This window comes from Manis pentadactyla, chromosome 2, assembly GCF_030020395.1.
Source record: "Manis pentadactyla isolate mManPen7 chromosome 2, mManPen7.hap1, whole genome shotgun sequence".
Classification (NCBI taxonomy): Eukaryota; Metazoa; Chordata; class Mammalia; order Pholidota; family Manidae; genus Manis; species Manis pentadactyla.
In genome coordinates, this window is record NC_080020.1 from 32,269,818 (window position 1) to 32,284,360 (window position 14,543).

General features: G+C 41.4%; 1 protein-coding gene across 1 annotated transcript in view; it reads left to right on the plus strand.

Annotated features, from left to right (window-relative positions):
- ITK (IL2 inducible T cell kinase) overlaps positions 1–14,543 on the plus strand; it is a 73,906-nt gene that overhangs the window by 23,922 nt on the left and 35,441 nt on the right. Inside the window, exons 3-7 of the mRNA XM_036913086.2 lie at positions 494–575; positions 2,395–2,523; positions 5,673–5,713; positions 8,226–8,377; positions 12,037–12,102. Of these exons, the coding sequence (XP_036768981.1) occupies positions 494–575; positions 2,395–2,523; positions 5,673–5,713; positions 8,226–8,377; positions 12,037–12,102 (470 nt within the window). The remainder of the gene's footprint in view (positions 1–493; positions 576–2,394; positions 2,524–5,672; positions 5,714–8,225; positions 8,378–12,036; positions 12,103–14,543) is intronic.

Consider the following 14,543-nt stretch of genomic DNA (forward strand, 5'->3'; position numbering starts at 1 on the left):
CTATGGTTATGTAAGATGGGGAAATGTGGGTGAAAAGAATACAGGAAAGCTGCACTATTTTGGGAACTTCTGGGTATCTTACATTATTTCAAAATGACAAGTTTTAAAAATCCCAGTTATGCATTTATTATCTAATGTCTTACTCTTTCAAATGCCAGAAAGATTTTTTAATCACTGGAACACTAATATGAGAAAAAAATATGCTGTCTAGTGGAGGACTCTCCCTCTCTCTCCAGCTGTTTAAATTTTGCAATGGCTTGCTGGTGACATGGAATCTGAGACAAGTAGCCTCAGCTGTGGAGTTTCACCCTGTGCCTGCACAGCACCCAAACCTCTGGATGAAAAGGACACCAGTCCTTTCATCATCCAGATGTTTGCCTTTATAATGCCAAACACATGATACCCCACCCCAGCCCACTAAACCAGAGGTGCCTGCTATCAGCCATCCATCTCCAGGTGTATTGCTCACCTTGAACTCTGTCTGTGTCTCCAGGTCGTACATGACAACTACCTCCTGTATGTGTTTGCTCCAGACCGCGAAAGCCGACAGCGCTGGGTGCTGGCCCTTAAGGAAGGTAATTAATCTCCTGCGTGACTGAGTCCCTGAGACCCCTTGATCCCCCAGTTAGGCTTGGGTTCCACAATAGAATAAATGGCAGCTGACAGTTAAACATTCTCCAAGTTCGTGTTGGTGGAAGGTCCAAACTTTTCACCCTGGGCCCAAAAGACAACAGCCGGTAGGATGCAGGGTCAGCAAACCCAGCCTACCACCCACTCTCATAAGGCTCTGAGCTAAGTGAGAATGGTTTATTTACTTTTTAATGGTTCCATTTCAAAGGGTTATGTAAGTACCTATATAATATACAGATTTTGCCTGCTGGTGAACAAAACCTAAAATACTGACTATTTGGCCCTTTAAGGAAAAGTTTGCCAACTAATGAGACAAAGAGCAGGCCCCTAGGAGTTAGACAGCCTGAGTTTGAATCCTGGCTCTGCCCCTTACTAGCCATGTGCGCTTGGGCCACTTCGTCAGCTGTGCTGTGCTTCAGTTTCCCCACCTGTTACAGAAAGGGAGGAGGAGGGAATGAGCCTAATAAGAGCTGCCTTCAGCCCTGGTGGGAGCCTTGGGCCTACCTTGGCCCAAGTAAGCACCCCGTTAGCTAGCCTTAAGGTTTGCTGATCCTCAGTAAATGTATTTCCAAAGGTTCGCCTTCCTGACAGCACACTTAGAGCCAGCACAGTGTTTGGCTGCATTAGATGTGAAGCCAGACTGCTAAGGGGAAAATCGCAGCTCTACCAATCATTAGTGGGTGACCTTGGGCAAGTTCCTTGACCTTTTGGTGTCTCAATTTCCTTATCTATAAATTCTGACTAGTAACAGTCAGTCACAGGGCTATTGTGAGGATGACGTGAGTTAGGACATGGGAGACACCTAGGACAATGCTCTAACAGAGTCAATCAGTGTTACTGTTAAATACCCTGAAGCCCTGGGTTTGCAGGAGAATTTGGTTCAAATATTGCTGTATCTTTAAGTAGCTATGGGGACAAGGATAAGCAAGCCATATGAAATCTCAGAAGCCACCATGCCTCTATCTGAAAAATGAGAATAAAAATACAAGACATATCTTCATTAGCAATCATTGTGCCTCAGATAAACCTTACTGGCTACAATACGGCCACCACACGAAGCTACAGGTCATATCTTCTTCCAAGTTTGTTGTGAGTCTCATGTGGGATATGACAGGAAAGCGCTGAGCTAACTGGAAAATGCTCTCGAGTGTCACAGTCATGGGGCACAGAACTAACCTTGCCGCAGAAGTGATCAGTAGGGCCCCAGCTCCGTCCACTGGCTGTTCTGCCTCTTTGAAGGGGGTTTACTCACAGGATGTTAAAGCTGGAGGATTCAAGATGATCCCTCTAGTTCTCCAGTCTATGTACTTTTTTTTCAGCTGGAACACCTCTTTTCTTTTCTTTCCTACCAAAATCTTACTTTGAAGCCAGTTCTAGAAGGGATGAACGCAAAGTTGCTGTGGCTGAAGGTTGGAGAGGCAGAGAGGCAACGGTCCCACCAACCCAGTCTTCCCATTGCCCCTAAGGCACTTTTGTGGGGCCCACCGCCCCGGGCTGACAATCTCACTTTACAGTGAGGAAACTGAGGCTCAGATGAGGGTGCTGCCCAACCTCAGGACACACAACTAACACAGCTCTGCTGATGCCTAAATCCAACACAGGCTCCTCCGTGAATGCATATGCCCAGGAAAAGGCCATTTTTCTGCCTATTCTGGGTACCATTCAGCTCACATAGCAGCATCCAATCTCAAGGAGTTGTAAAGTTGGTGGCCCTTGATAGAATGACATGGAAATAACTCTTCTACTGGTGCCAATCTCTTTCAGAAACGAGGAATAATAACAGTTTAGTGTCCAAGTATCATCCTAATTTCTGGATGGATGGGAGGTGGAGGTGCTGTGCTCAGCTGGAGAAGCTCGCAGTGGGCTGTGCCCAGTATGATCCATCCAAGAACGGTAAGAGCTGGAAATTCCCTTTCTTCTTCTTTTTAAAATGACCTCCCTGCTAGTAGAAAGTAAAAGCTCTCAGTTTCCCGTCATCAGGGGTGTCAGTTATAAATTTCTGTATTTCCAGAATTTTCTGAGCCTCCTACCATGAGTCTGCTGATGTGTTTTCATCTCAAAGGTTATGCGTTTATACTCAAAGTGGCATCAGTGTCACCTGGGACCTAATTAGAAATACAAATTCTCTAGCCCTATCTCTGGTCTACTGGATCAGAATTTGTATTTCACATTTGTATGAAATACAATTTTGCATGTACAATAAAGATTCAGAGGTACTGATATGACCTTCAAGTTAGGAAATTTAAATCTTAAATCTACTTAAATTTTAAGCTGTAGAAACAGCCTTAAAAGGTATGTAAATATTATTTACTTATTACAGTGGATCACACTTACACAAATTGAGCTCTATCCACTTGGAACAGGAAGAAAGAGAAACCAAAAACACTGCTTACTCTGCTCTGTGGCTTCTCCCCAGCTCCCCTTCAAACTTGTGACCTCCACAGTATCAGAGAACAAGAGGCCGCAACCTAAGTGCAAAGTAAAAACAAAAGATGTTGCTTCTTAGCCTTTAAGGGCAATGGCTCAGGTCCTGGGAATTGGAGTGCAACTCGATTTTATCTTGTGTGATGACATTGGAATGGAACCCCCAGGGAAGTGCAAGTCCAGTCTATGCACTTCTGCAAGCATTGTGCACCCATCCCTCACCATGCTCTGGGGTAGGTGGTGTGATGTTAAAGAAACACAAGACCTTGAGCAGTTCTGGGTCCTCAAGGTCACACCGCTAGGAAGTGCTCTGCAAAGCCATTGTTGAATAGAAATGATGGATCGTTTTTTAATTGTTTTGCTTCCATTCCCCTCTCCTCTCAATCTCTCTTACTCTAATTACCTTTTCTCAGCTGTCAGTTTCTTTTTTGCACTAAAACCTAAGACGTCACATTGACAACCAAAGGCGGATGTGCTAACTGCAACCCATGGCTGGGTTTTCCGTGGCTTCCTGAGTCACAGCCCCTCTTAGTACCACTTTCAAAGCCACTACTTCTCACCCCCCTACCTTGGGAGAAAAAGTTAAAGGTTACCGGTCCCTTGGCCCAGAAGGATAATATTTACATAGTTTTAGAAATCAGTGACCCTCTGCATTAGCCCGGTGGACTATACTCAAGAAGGCTAGTATTTAACGAAGTGAAAAGGTGTATATGGGTGGAATCCACCACAATAACAGGATGGCATGGGCTCACCTCAGTGAAGGAAAACCCTTTCCAAAGCCAGAGATCTGGTCTCCAAGTTCCTGCCAGCATCTTGCTGTGGGCCCCCTTGGGTGAGTCACTTGGGTATTAAGGGCACAATGTCCTCATCTCTAAGATGATAGGGGAAATGTTAGGGGGCCTAAAATGAAATCATATCTGAGCCCCCTTCCAATTCTGAAATTCCTTGAGCCTGTGTTCCCACTTTGCATTTTTCACTCCGCAGGTTGCAGCCCTACGTCTTCCGGAAGTGTGGTACTTCTCCCCACTGAGTGGTAGACACACAGTGGAGGTGTGAGGAGCATCTGAGTGACTCACCCAGATGATGCTCAGGGACTGCTGGTCATGCCGAGCACCCCCAACATGAACCCGAGTGCTAACTCCCGTACAGTCAGTTGTAGCAGTGAGGTTGTAGAACGCTCTGAGCACAGCTGTTAGCATTGACTGAGCTCTCAAGAAGTGGTAATTGTATCTGCTCGCCTTTCTTGTTTGTGGACAGAAGAATCTGTGGCTGAGATACAGCCGCACATGTGTGTGTGTCTGGAAGCAGCAGAAGCGGCTGACTAAAGATGAACTTGGCTCTACCCACCCCACAGTGACACTCACCCCTGCAACTAGAACTGGTCCTGATGTCACCACATGCCAACTTCACAGAGGAGGGCAAAGAAGGGAAGAGCAAGGCCAGAGGGAGAAGAGGGACGAGTGGCAGTATTTTCAGAGCTGGAAGAGGCCCAAGGCCACACGGCTCATGTTGGTGGAGCTGGGGTTAGACAGCCAGTCTCCTGGCACTCCAAGCTGAGTGTGAATGGAAACTTACTATTATGCTCGTTTTATTCTGTTAGTTGTGTATCCATTCTGCCTTTGCTTAAGGGCTTAGCACAGGAGCTGAGTTGTGGTGTCAATGTGTGAATCTCCTCTTAACACACCCCTAAGGCAGGCTGTCCCCCTTCAAGTCAACCTCATGGGGAGGTGAGGTTCACCATCTGCTTATGCAGTCCATTTCCTTCTCACCTCACCTCAAATTATTAAACAAGCTTCTGAATGGGGTGGAAGCCTATGCCCTGCCTGCCATACCACGCATGCCCCCAGACACTCAGTTCGATCCATTGATTCCAGCCTGACAGAGGAGAAATACTGAGAGACAGAGAGGAAGAGATGGTAGGAAAGAGAGAAAGGAATAGAGAGAAGGAAAAGGAAAGAAAGAGGAGAGGAGAAAGGAATTGAGAAAGGAGCAACAGAGAGAGGAATATGTGGAGACACAGATAGGCCCACAGAGAGCCAGAGAGCAGGGCACTGAGGGTGTGCCGTTCGCAGGAGGCAGCAAAAACACGTACTCAGGGGAGTTCAGGTAACTAAAGTGGATTCCAGCCCTCTCAAAAAGCAGCACGATGACCTCTCACCTCACCCACTCCCTCCTCAAGCCCACAACAGCATCAGAAAACCAGTGAGTCACTGTCACCCTGAGTCACCAGTTCCCAGTCCTGCGTTTAGCAGGTGGCATGTGCCTACATGGAAATCTTCAGGCCTGCAGGGAAGAACATGAGCCTAAGTCCTCTCCCCAAGACCTCTGGACTAGGCCTTTCCAGGAAGTGCAGAAACAAAGGGGTCAAGACTATTGACTCTAGAAGTTTCTGGTGTCTCCTAGAAAACAAAATTGGGACCCAACAGACTAAAAGAGACAAAACACAGGCTCTGATGAGACTGATTTTCATTTCTCTGTCTCGTCATCTCCTCCTGGACCCTTTTCTTCTGTTGTTCTCCCTGAGGCCCCTTTTCTCTGAAAAGCCCCCTGACTGCTCACCTCCGGTTGGGCACAGTCACTTTCATGCTCATTTTCTTCTTCTGTTTTTCTCATTTCAGCTTCAAAGAAGCCTCTTCCTCCTACTCCTGAAGACAACAGGGTGAGAGCCTAACCTCGGGGTGTGGTAAGCCCCCACCACTGCAGGCTGCTTGACTGGCATGCTCCCACTTGCTTTTTCCCCCATCTGCACAAATTTCTCAAACCCTGGGCAAATGCAGCAGACTATTGTCATTCTGCTGAACTAAACACATTGGGCTTCTCAGGCTTGAACTGTCTCTGTCCCATAAAAGGGCCACTCAGCTGCTAAATCTTCCCCTCGTTTTACGCATTTATTGGTATCAAATTGTGTATTCAGCCACCTGACAACTTTGGGGTATAAAAACAGCTATCCATATAAAATGGTATTTTTATACCTACAACCACTTTAGAAGCATACATTTGATAATACTTTATATTTTTCAAAGCACTTCTATACTTTCACTATCTATTTTGAATATATATATATATTCAATATACACACACACATATATGTATACACACACACACACACACACACACACACACATATACATACATCTATTCTGAAGGCTTCCCTTTCTCACTACCTGTTCTAGCCATTTCAGAGGGTTATAATTTTATCCTCATTTTAAAGCTTGGGAGATCAAGTCCCAGTTAAGGTGTTGAGGCTTTCCCAAGGCCATTCAGCCACTTAGTAGCTGAGCTAGTAGGTTGCAAAGTTTCCCGTGTGGTGGCCTTTAACTCAAGTGGCAGTTCCCAAAGTGTGGTTCCTGGACCAGCAGCACCCACAGCCCCAGGGCACGTGTTAGAAATGCATTGCCAGTCCTCAGGCTCCACCATGACCTACTGAATCCAAAACTCAGCTCTTTTCCCTCCAGCCCACATAGGGCCATCTCATAAACTGGTAGCTTCCCCATTAGAGAAACTCTAAATCCCTTAAAACTTCAAGCTGGGTTTTAGATGTCATCAGCTTACACCCTCACAGGAAACGTATTAAACTATAGCAGAAAATGAGCTCGTTTCTCTTTTCTTTCACTGATGCTCCAAAGAATATTTGGCCGTCTTACCTGAAGATGCGGTTTGGAATCCCCCCTCCCTGGCTTGCACAGGGCCCCCCCACCGTCCCACCTCAAGCCACACCATTGCACTTTAAGCCACTTGGCTTTCGTCTGATCTTCCCGGCCTGGCCATTGTCCCTAGACGCCACCGTTGGCTTCTCAGACTTTCTAGAAGAGCAGCATCCATAACATTTTAACACTCTGACCACAGGGCTTTGGGAATCATGGTCCTAGTTTCAACCAGACGTCTAAATCCATTGCAACATTTTTCTTACTTTGAGCCACTTGAATTCATTTCTCTCTTCACCTTCATATTCTCATCCCTAATGGGTGTTGGCATCTTGAGTTGGCATCTAGAGAAGCTATAGTTATAATTAGGTCTGAGCTAACACGTGTGATGCTTGGGATGAAACAGGATCAGCTGTCCAGAGGGTTGAGGGTTGCTATTTCTGGCCAGAATGGAGGCTATTCATGACTGGAGCCCCAGGCCCCTCTAGCCTGTGGGTGGAAACACCTCGAGTTTCACACTGAAGCTCAAACATCAGCTCCTCTCAGCCCTTGCACATACCAGGAACTCAGCCCTTCCTTCGAGTTTCCTCCCTGTCAACACTAAGGGCTTCCTGAGGGGCCACTCAGGAATGTATCTCTGTGCCTTCTCCCTGGCTCCCTGCTTAGGCACCCTATCCCTGCCACAGCCCCTCTGGGCCCTCTTCGGCCTGGTGGTGCTCTCCCCAGCCAGGACCAGGTGAGCTCTTGGGAGCCGAGGCCATTCTGAGGCCTGCAGCAGACTAGCCAGGAGACAGGGCCCCTCATCCACTCAACTTACCTCAATTTGTCTCAGCTCATCTCCTGGGCCCCCAAGCAGCCCATCTGGAACCCAGTGTCTCATTTTCCCAGTGTTGACCCTTTATGTTCTCACTCTAATCTAGCGGTTCCAGTCCTATCAAACCAAAATTCCTTTTTTATGACAAATATTTTATAAAGCCCCTTTTGTTATCCTAAAAGAAGTTCATAGATAATACAACTTATGTAAGCAGATACTTTTTAGAAGAACCAATAAATGCTTGAAGTAACCTTTAAAAAGGAAAGAAAATAATTTATACAAAATAATATGTTTCTACATATAAATATGGAGTATGACTACCCTAGTTGGGAAGACATAATGGAACAATCCATTGCATGCACCTGTAAGTCAAATCCCATTGAATTCGTCAGCTTAAATGCCACCAAGGCAGAAATGTTGTATTAGTGGCTCAAACCAGTGTTATCATCTGTGATATGATTTTCCAAAATGGCAAACAACTCCTTGGTAGAATTCTGAATTAAACAAATATTCAGCACCATAATCATAATCAAAGGAAAGGCAACTAGAGGAAGGCAAGGGGTCTCAGCAAACACCCCAGCAGCTGGTAGGAACCAGCGTGTTGACCTGGTATAGATTCAGGAGCAAGTTACAGCTTATGGACTCGCTGACGTCGCTCCACAGTTGACCTCCTTTCTTTATCATTGCTTGATTTTGTTGCCTCCCTCCTCCAGCGATCACTTCAGGAACCTGAAGAAACCCTGGTTATTGCCTTGTATGACTACCAAACAAACGATCCACAGGAACTTATGCTGCAACGCAATGAGGAGTACTACCTGCTGGACAGTTCTGAGATCCACTGGTGGAGAGTTCAAGACAGGAATGGGTAAGGCATCTTTGTACTTACTGTCCAAGCAGTTGAGGTGATGTTGGAACAAATAAAATACTGGGGTGATTTGGCCTACCTCTCTCAGCCTGACCACGACACTGAGTTGGGAGAGGAGAGCAGAGGTGGAAGGAAAAAGGTTGAGGAGGCTCTTTCCACTTCTCAGAAATGGCTGGGAGGCCTTCAGTTAACTATGCTTCCTCCCTACACCCCATCAGGCACTTCTGGCCCCCAAACTTATCTAAAAATCCCCTAGGGTTTTCCACTGACATCCACAGTTTGGGAGATTGGCAGCTTGTTTTATAAAGAAGAACTATTGTTCTTGCATTTTTAAGGGAGGCTAAAGGTACATGCCATGGTGAAGTGTTTATTTTTGGCAGAAAGAAAAGGCTGGTAGAGATGGTGCACATTGGTGGTTACATTCAGAAGAACCAGGAAGAAAATACTAAAGATTTAATTACACCAACAATCTTTGAACTAACAATGATTGATGGAGAGAGTTAAGTTGTGCAAATACTGATTGCTTATTAAGGGACTTTTGAATGAAAAAAATCCTATGATCCCTTCTCTGATTTGACATACAACAAAGTTACTGTTATTAACCCTCAGAATTCTCTTGGATGTAGATGATATTTAATAAGTAAAAAGCTCTTGTTTTTTCCTTTAAATATATCAGAGGTATTTACCCATACCCTGGAATATTCTCCAGAATATGATTTCAATGACTACATATATCTAATGCAAAAGTGTACCACAATTAAGCAAATTCCCTTTTTGGGTACTTAGGTTATTTCCAATATTTTGCAAATATAAACAACATTACAATGAACATCATTGTATCTTATTATTAATATTGAGAGCTTAAATTTTAAAATATGAGGTTATTATTAATTTAAAGATTAAAAAAAAGAAAACACTACATCATTGCAACATTTGGATAGCCTATGTCAATGTTTTATTTTTTAAACAAAACAATAGAAATGTCCATGAAAAATAAGCTACCCTCCATTTGTCCCCATATCAGTTCCAAAAACTATCACTGTTAACACTTTCTTGTGTATCCTAGAGAAAAAGTTATATATAAACAAATGCATCCTTTTTTCATTTGCACTAAGGTGGTCCATTCTGCTCTTCACCTTGCTTTTAACTTTAATAATGTATCTTGGAGATCTTTTCATAGTATCAGATACAAATCTATCTCATTTTAAAATAATTGCATAGTTTTGGAATGTATACTTACATTCCAAATATTTAAATAATCTTTAATGGTGGGGCATTTAGTTTCCAAGCTATTTGTTTTCTTGGTTATTTTAAACAAGGCTACGATGAAGATCATGTATTGTGTGTACTTATGTATCTTGGCAATCTTGAAATATATGAATATATAATTTGCAGACACATCTATTTTTCACTATGGAACTTTTAGTCAGAGTATGTGATATTTAATTTTGATAGATAATTCCCTCAGAAAGGTTGCCAAATTTACATTCCCACCAACAGGGTACAGGAGTATCAACACTGGGTATCATTAAACTTAAATAAAATAATCCGATCTAATAAGTAAAAAAAAGAGGAACACAAATATCTTTAGGGGTATAGCTTTGCTTTTTTTATATATACCAAAACTTTCAAAGCATCTTCTCTTTAAGTAGGCTTATCAACTCCACTGTAGAAGGAGTGAGGGAGGAAGTCTAAAATATGATTATATCAAGACACTGGGGGACAGTGTCACTTGCTAGCTGCAAACAGGCCCCAAAGCCCCTTATCCGGAACCTCCATCTTTATTTGACTTATGGAGGCAAACGTGGCTGGTCACATCCCCTTCTCTTTGCTGGGAGGCCATATCAGAAACAGGTTCGAGACTGCCTGGTTCCACAAACACCACAGGAACTCTCAGAAATTCATCCTTTCAATCAACTGACATTTCTTTAGCACATTTAATGGGCCAGGAAATTTCTTCTCCTAAATCTCACTTCCCCAAATGACAGTTTACCCTTTGTTCAGTGGCCTGTGGAAATGCTCACCTCTGCACTTCAAAGGCCATCGAAGAGGACACCCTCAAGGCTCATCAGTGGTTATGGGAATTTCCCCAGTTTGCTTTGTAATAGTGCAATACAGCGGAAAGTACACCAGATGGGGAGACAGAAGACTCGAGCTTTAGTATCAGCTGCTCTTATTGTATATGACTTTGGAAAAATTGCATAACCTCTGTACATCTATTCCTTTATCTGTAAAATGCAGATAATATTGTCTGCCTCACAATTTTGAGAAAAATCAGTAAGATGATGAAAGTGAAAGGCCTTGTAAATTCCACTTCCACATACAATGAAGGGAATTATCATTTATGTACATAATCCATCTTTGGTTGGCATGTTAAAACAGTTATTCAATCTGAAAGCAAAAATAGTATTTGACTTAATAATATAGTTGTAATCATATGGTGTGGCAAAAACAGACATAATTAGGACGAATTCCAAAATAGAGATGTAAGAGAATTAACAAATTTCAGAACAAGTTGATGCCCATTAACTGGCACTGAGTGCCTTGAGCACCACATTAAGGATAATTCTGAAGCTGGAATTTCAATTTACCAAAGAAAGCATGCCATGATTGACTGGCAATGTCAGCCATGGCACAAGATGTGAGATAGTCATCCCAAATTTGTCATCCCCCTATTATATTTTTTTGTGCCTCAAAACAATTCTATGAAATAGATCACACATTCCCCATTAAACATAATGACTAGGTTGGAAAATGGGCTTCTTAGACAAAAATTAAAATACTTTTTGGAGTAAAGAGCAAGAAACTCCCAGGCATCTTTTTATGGATTGGCGGAGTCTGGAGGGATTTTATGTGTAATCTCATTTAGGTCCCTCCTGTAGGTACCGAACCAAAGAGGCCCAGAGAGTGGAAGGGACCTGTCTCACCTTGTAGTATTAAATGCAATAATGAATGTGAGGGCACTTTGAAAAGTACAAAGCTATGCACAGATGTGAACTCTTTTGATATGCTGATTAGTCTCTATCCATACATCTTCATTGGCACACAATTATTTACTCCTGTTTGAAAGAAACTCCCACCCCCAAAACCAGTGTGACTTTATCCTTTTTTCTTCATGTTTCATCATTTATGCCCAAAGAAACTCGATTACCAAAAAATATTAGGGAGGCCTTGAATTAAAAGCTTACAATGCCAACTGGCAGTATCTTTTGGGACCTATAGTTGGAAAGTAATTTATTATATTTTAATGATTTTGGTTTCTTGACTATAAAATGATAGCAGTAAAGGGGAAAAAATACTGATTATCACATACCAAAAAATGTTTCCTTAGAGAAAATAGAGACTGAATGTCAATCTTTTTTTTTCCAATAGAGGAATTATCACAATGGGGAAGGTAGCAAGCAGAGATTTTTAAGTAAAATAGCCTCTTCTTATTTATTATGGTTCATATATTAGTGGTAAAATCTATTGCCTTTAACAGCAGGTTATTGTTATTTTTAGCAACTCTTTTATTCTAAAACTTTAAATGTCTTATCACAAATGCCATATAATGTGAGACCCTCCCATCTTTAAATGGCTTTTAGTAGATTAAACACATAAAATGAAGATGTAGAAAATTACTCCTATATTGGTCTAAACACTAATTTCCCTTTTAACAGGCATGAAGGATATGTACCAAGCAGTTATCTGGTGGAGAAGTCTCCAAATAACCTGGAAACCTATGAGTAAGATGTTTTATTTGTTTTCAAATTATGGTATAATGGAGTCCTCCTTAGATTAGGAGGGACTTATGGTTGATTACAAACATACCAACAATTTTCTCTGCTTAACCCATTTTCTTCTCACCCCTACACTGATCCTTCAGTCAAGAGCAGAGGAACACTTTAAATAGGAGAAGGGGGAGAGTATGGGTACCCATTTCACCTTTTATCAAAGGGATGACTCTCAGATGCCTGCACATATTGTGGCAAAGGAAAATTTCTTCTGAGAACCCCAGGATTATTGGTCTTACCTGAGAAAAGAAGAAAACACTAGGAATACTGACTCAAATGCTAACCACTTTAAAATACTGTTTAATGCAGTAGTACTGATACCAAAATAACAGACAAATAGGTATTAAATACCTACTTAGCTTGCGTTATTTATTTCAAGGTGTTATTTAGAAGAAGAGCTTACATGAATAAAATTTTAATGGAACTAGTTAATGTTATATGCGATCCAGTTGTAGTAGCAGAGTGTACTCACCATGTACACATATTTCCTAGCTCAGCTACTGAAAGCCAGAAACAGTAACACCACAGTAGCGATGTGAACACTTGGACCATCCTTTCTAAATAACACTTCCCACTGAAAAGAAGCAGACTTCTTGGAGAAATAGCTTGGGGATTCAGAGTTGGGGCAGGGAAAGAACAAGATGAACTTGGAACATCTTAACCCAAAAAGTAAACAAAAAATTTGCATCTTACCCCCAAAACTTTTTTCAATGATGTGGGCATGTCAAGTGGACACAGAAGTCAGCTTAAAAATGCTCCTTCTGGCCCAATCTGGAACAACTTGGGTACCAAAATAAATAATGATGGTAATGGACTACATTAATTTGAAAAAAAATAAGAATCCATAATGAACAGTTTTATAGATAGGTAAATAAGTAAGTAAATCAATAAATAAATAAGAAGAGAAAGCTCTTTCTTACAGTAGAATGCCAGCTAATGAATGTAGAAGGAACAATAAAGTTTAAAACTCATCATTTTGTAACTCAAATTGTCAACTGGTTCAGGCAAGATTCATCAATGAATATCACAAATAGGATGTGGAAGTTTGATATTTACACAGTCTCAAAGTATCTTCTCACAAACCACTTATTAACAATAAAGTGGAAATACCTGGTAGGCTCCATCATAACCAGGTGATAAAAGTTCACATCAACATTGGGGCAAATGGACATCATGTGTCTCCTGATGTGTGGCACTGTGGACACATCACTTCTGTGATATTCCTGCCTGAACTTGCATGACCTGAATGTGGTCATGAGGAAATAATAGAAAAATCTAAATTGAGGGATAGTCTACAAGAAAACTGGACTGTGCTCTTCAAAAATGTTTATGTCATGAAAGACACAAAAGGCTAAGAATTGATCCACACTGCAGGAGACTAAAGAGATGTGGTGACTAAATACACAGGTAATTCTGGATTAGATCTTTGGCTATTAAAAAAAAAAGTTACTAATACATTACTGGCACAACTGTTGAAATTAGAATGAAGTCTGAGATCAAATAATAATATTGTACCAATGTTGAATGTTCTGATATTGGTAATTGCAATATATTAACATACTATATATATAGCATGTACATATATATACATATGTGTGTGTCTGTATTCTATTTCTTAGAAATACGTATTGATGTACCTAGGAGTAAAAGTCTATACTCAAATGATTTGGAAAAAATATATCTATGCAGAGGGAATGGTAAAGCAAATGTATAAAATATCAGTAATTTGTTCATCTGGGTAAAGTGTATACAGAGTTCTTTTACAGGATTTTACAACTTTTCTGTACATTTGAAATTACTTAAAAATAGAAAATTTTAAAGTCCGCACCAATTATAAAAATACCAGGGTTGAAGAATACTAGCTAATAAGGACTTTTATTAACTTACTTGGGTTATTGGTTCAAAAGCGGTCAAGTTATTTATTGCTGAAATTCTAATAGCTTCTGTAGTGAAGAACTGTCATTTTCTGAAGAGTCTCACAACCTGAAACTCATTTTGATTAAGTGTATGTGAGTAGCCCCTCCCTCAGCTAACAGAACAGTCATTTCTAAGAATACTTGAGCTACAATAAAACATGTATGAATATGCTTAAATAAAATTGTTTTACTTTTTATAGTCAATGCCTTTGCACGAAAAAAATTTATTTCAAATGATCACTAGGCTGGGAAGTTCTATTTTTGCTTTCAGAGTCTCTTATTTATGATGAGGGAGCAAATTCAGAATTCCAACAGAATATAAATAACAGGGAATGGTGGAGCCTAGGGCAAATAAGACAGCATATTCCCCCTCCTGAAGGTATTTTAAGTTTTTAAAAATAAAAAAAGAAACAAAGGAAAACACTACTCCATACAAACAAAAGAGCTTGTAAGCCTTTTTATTCTGTAAACATTCAA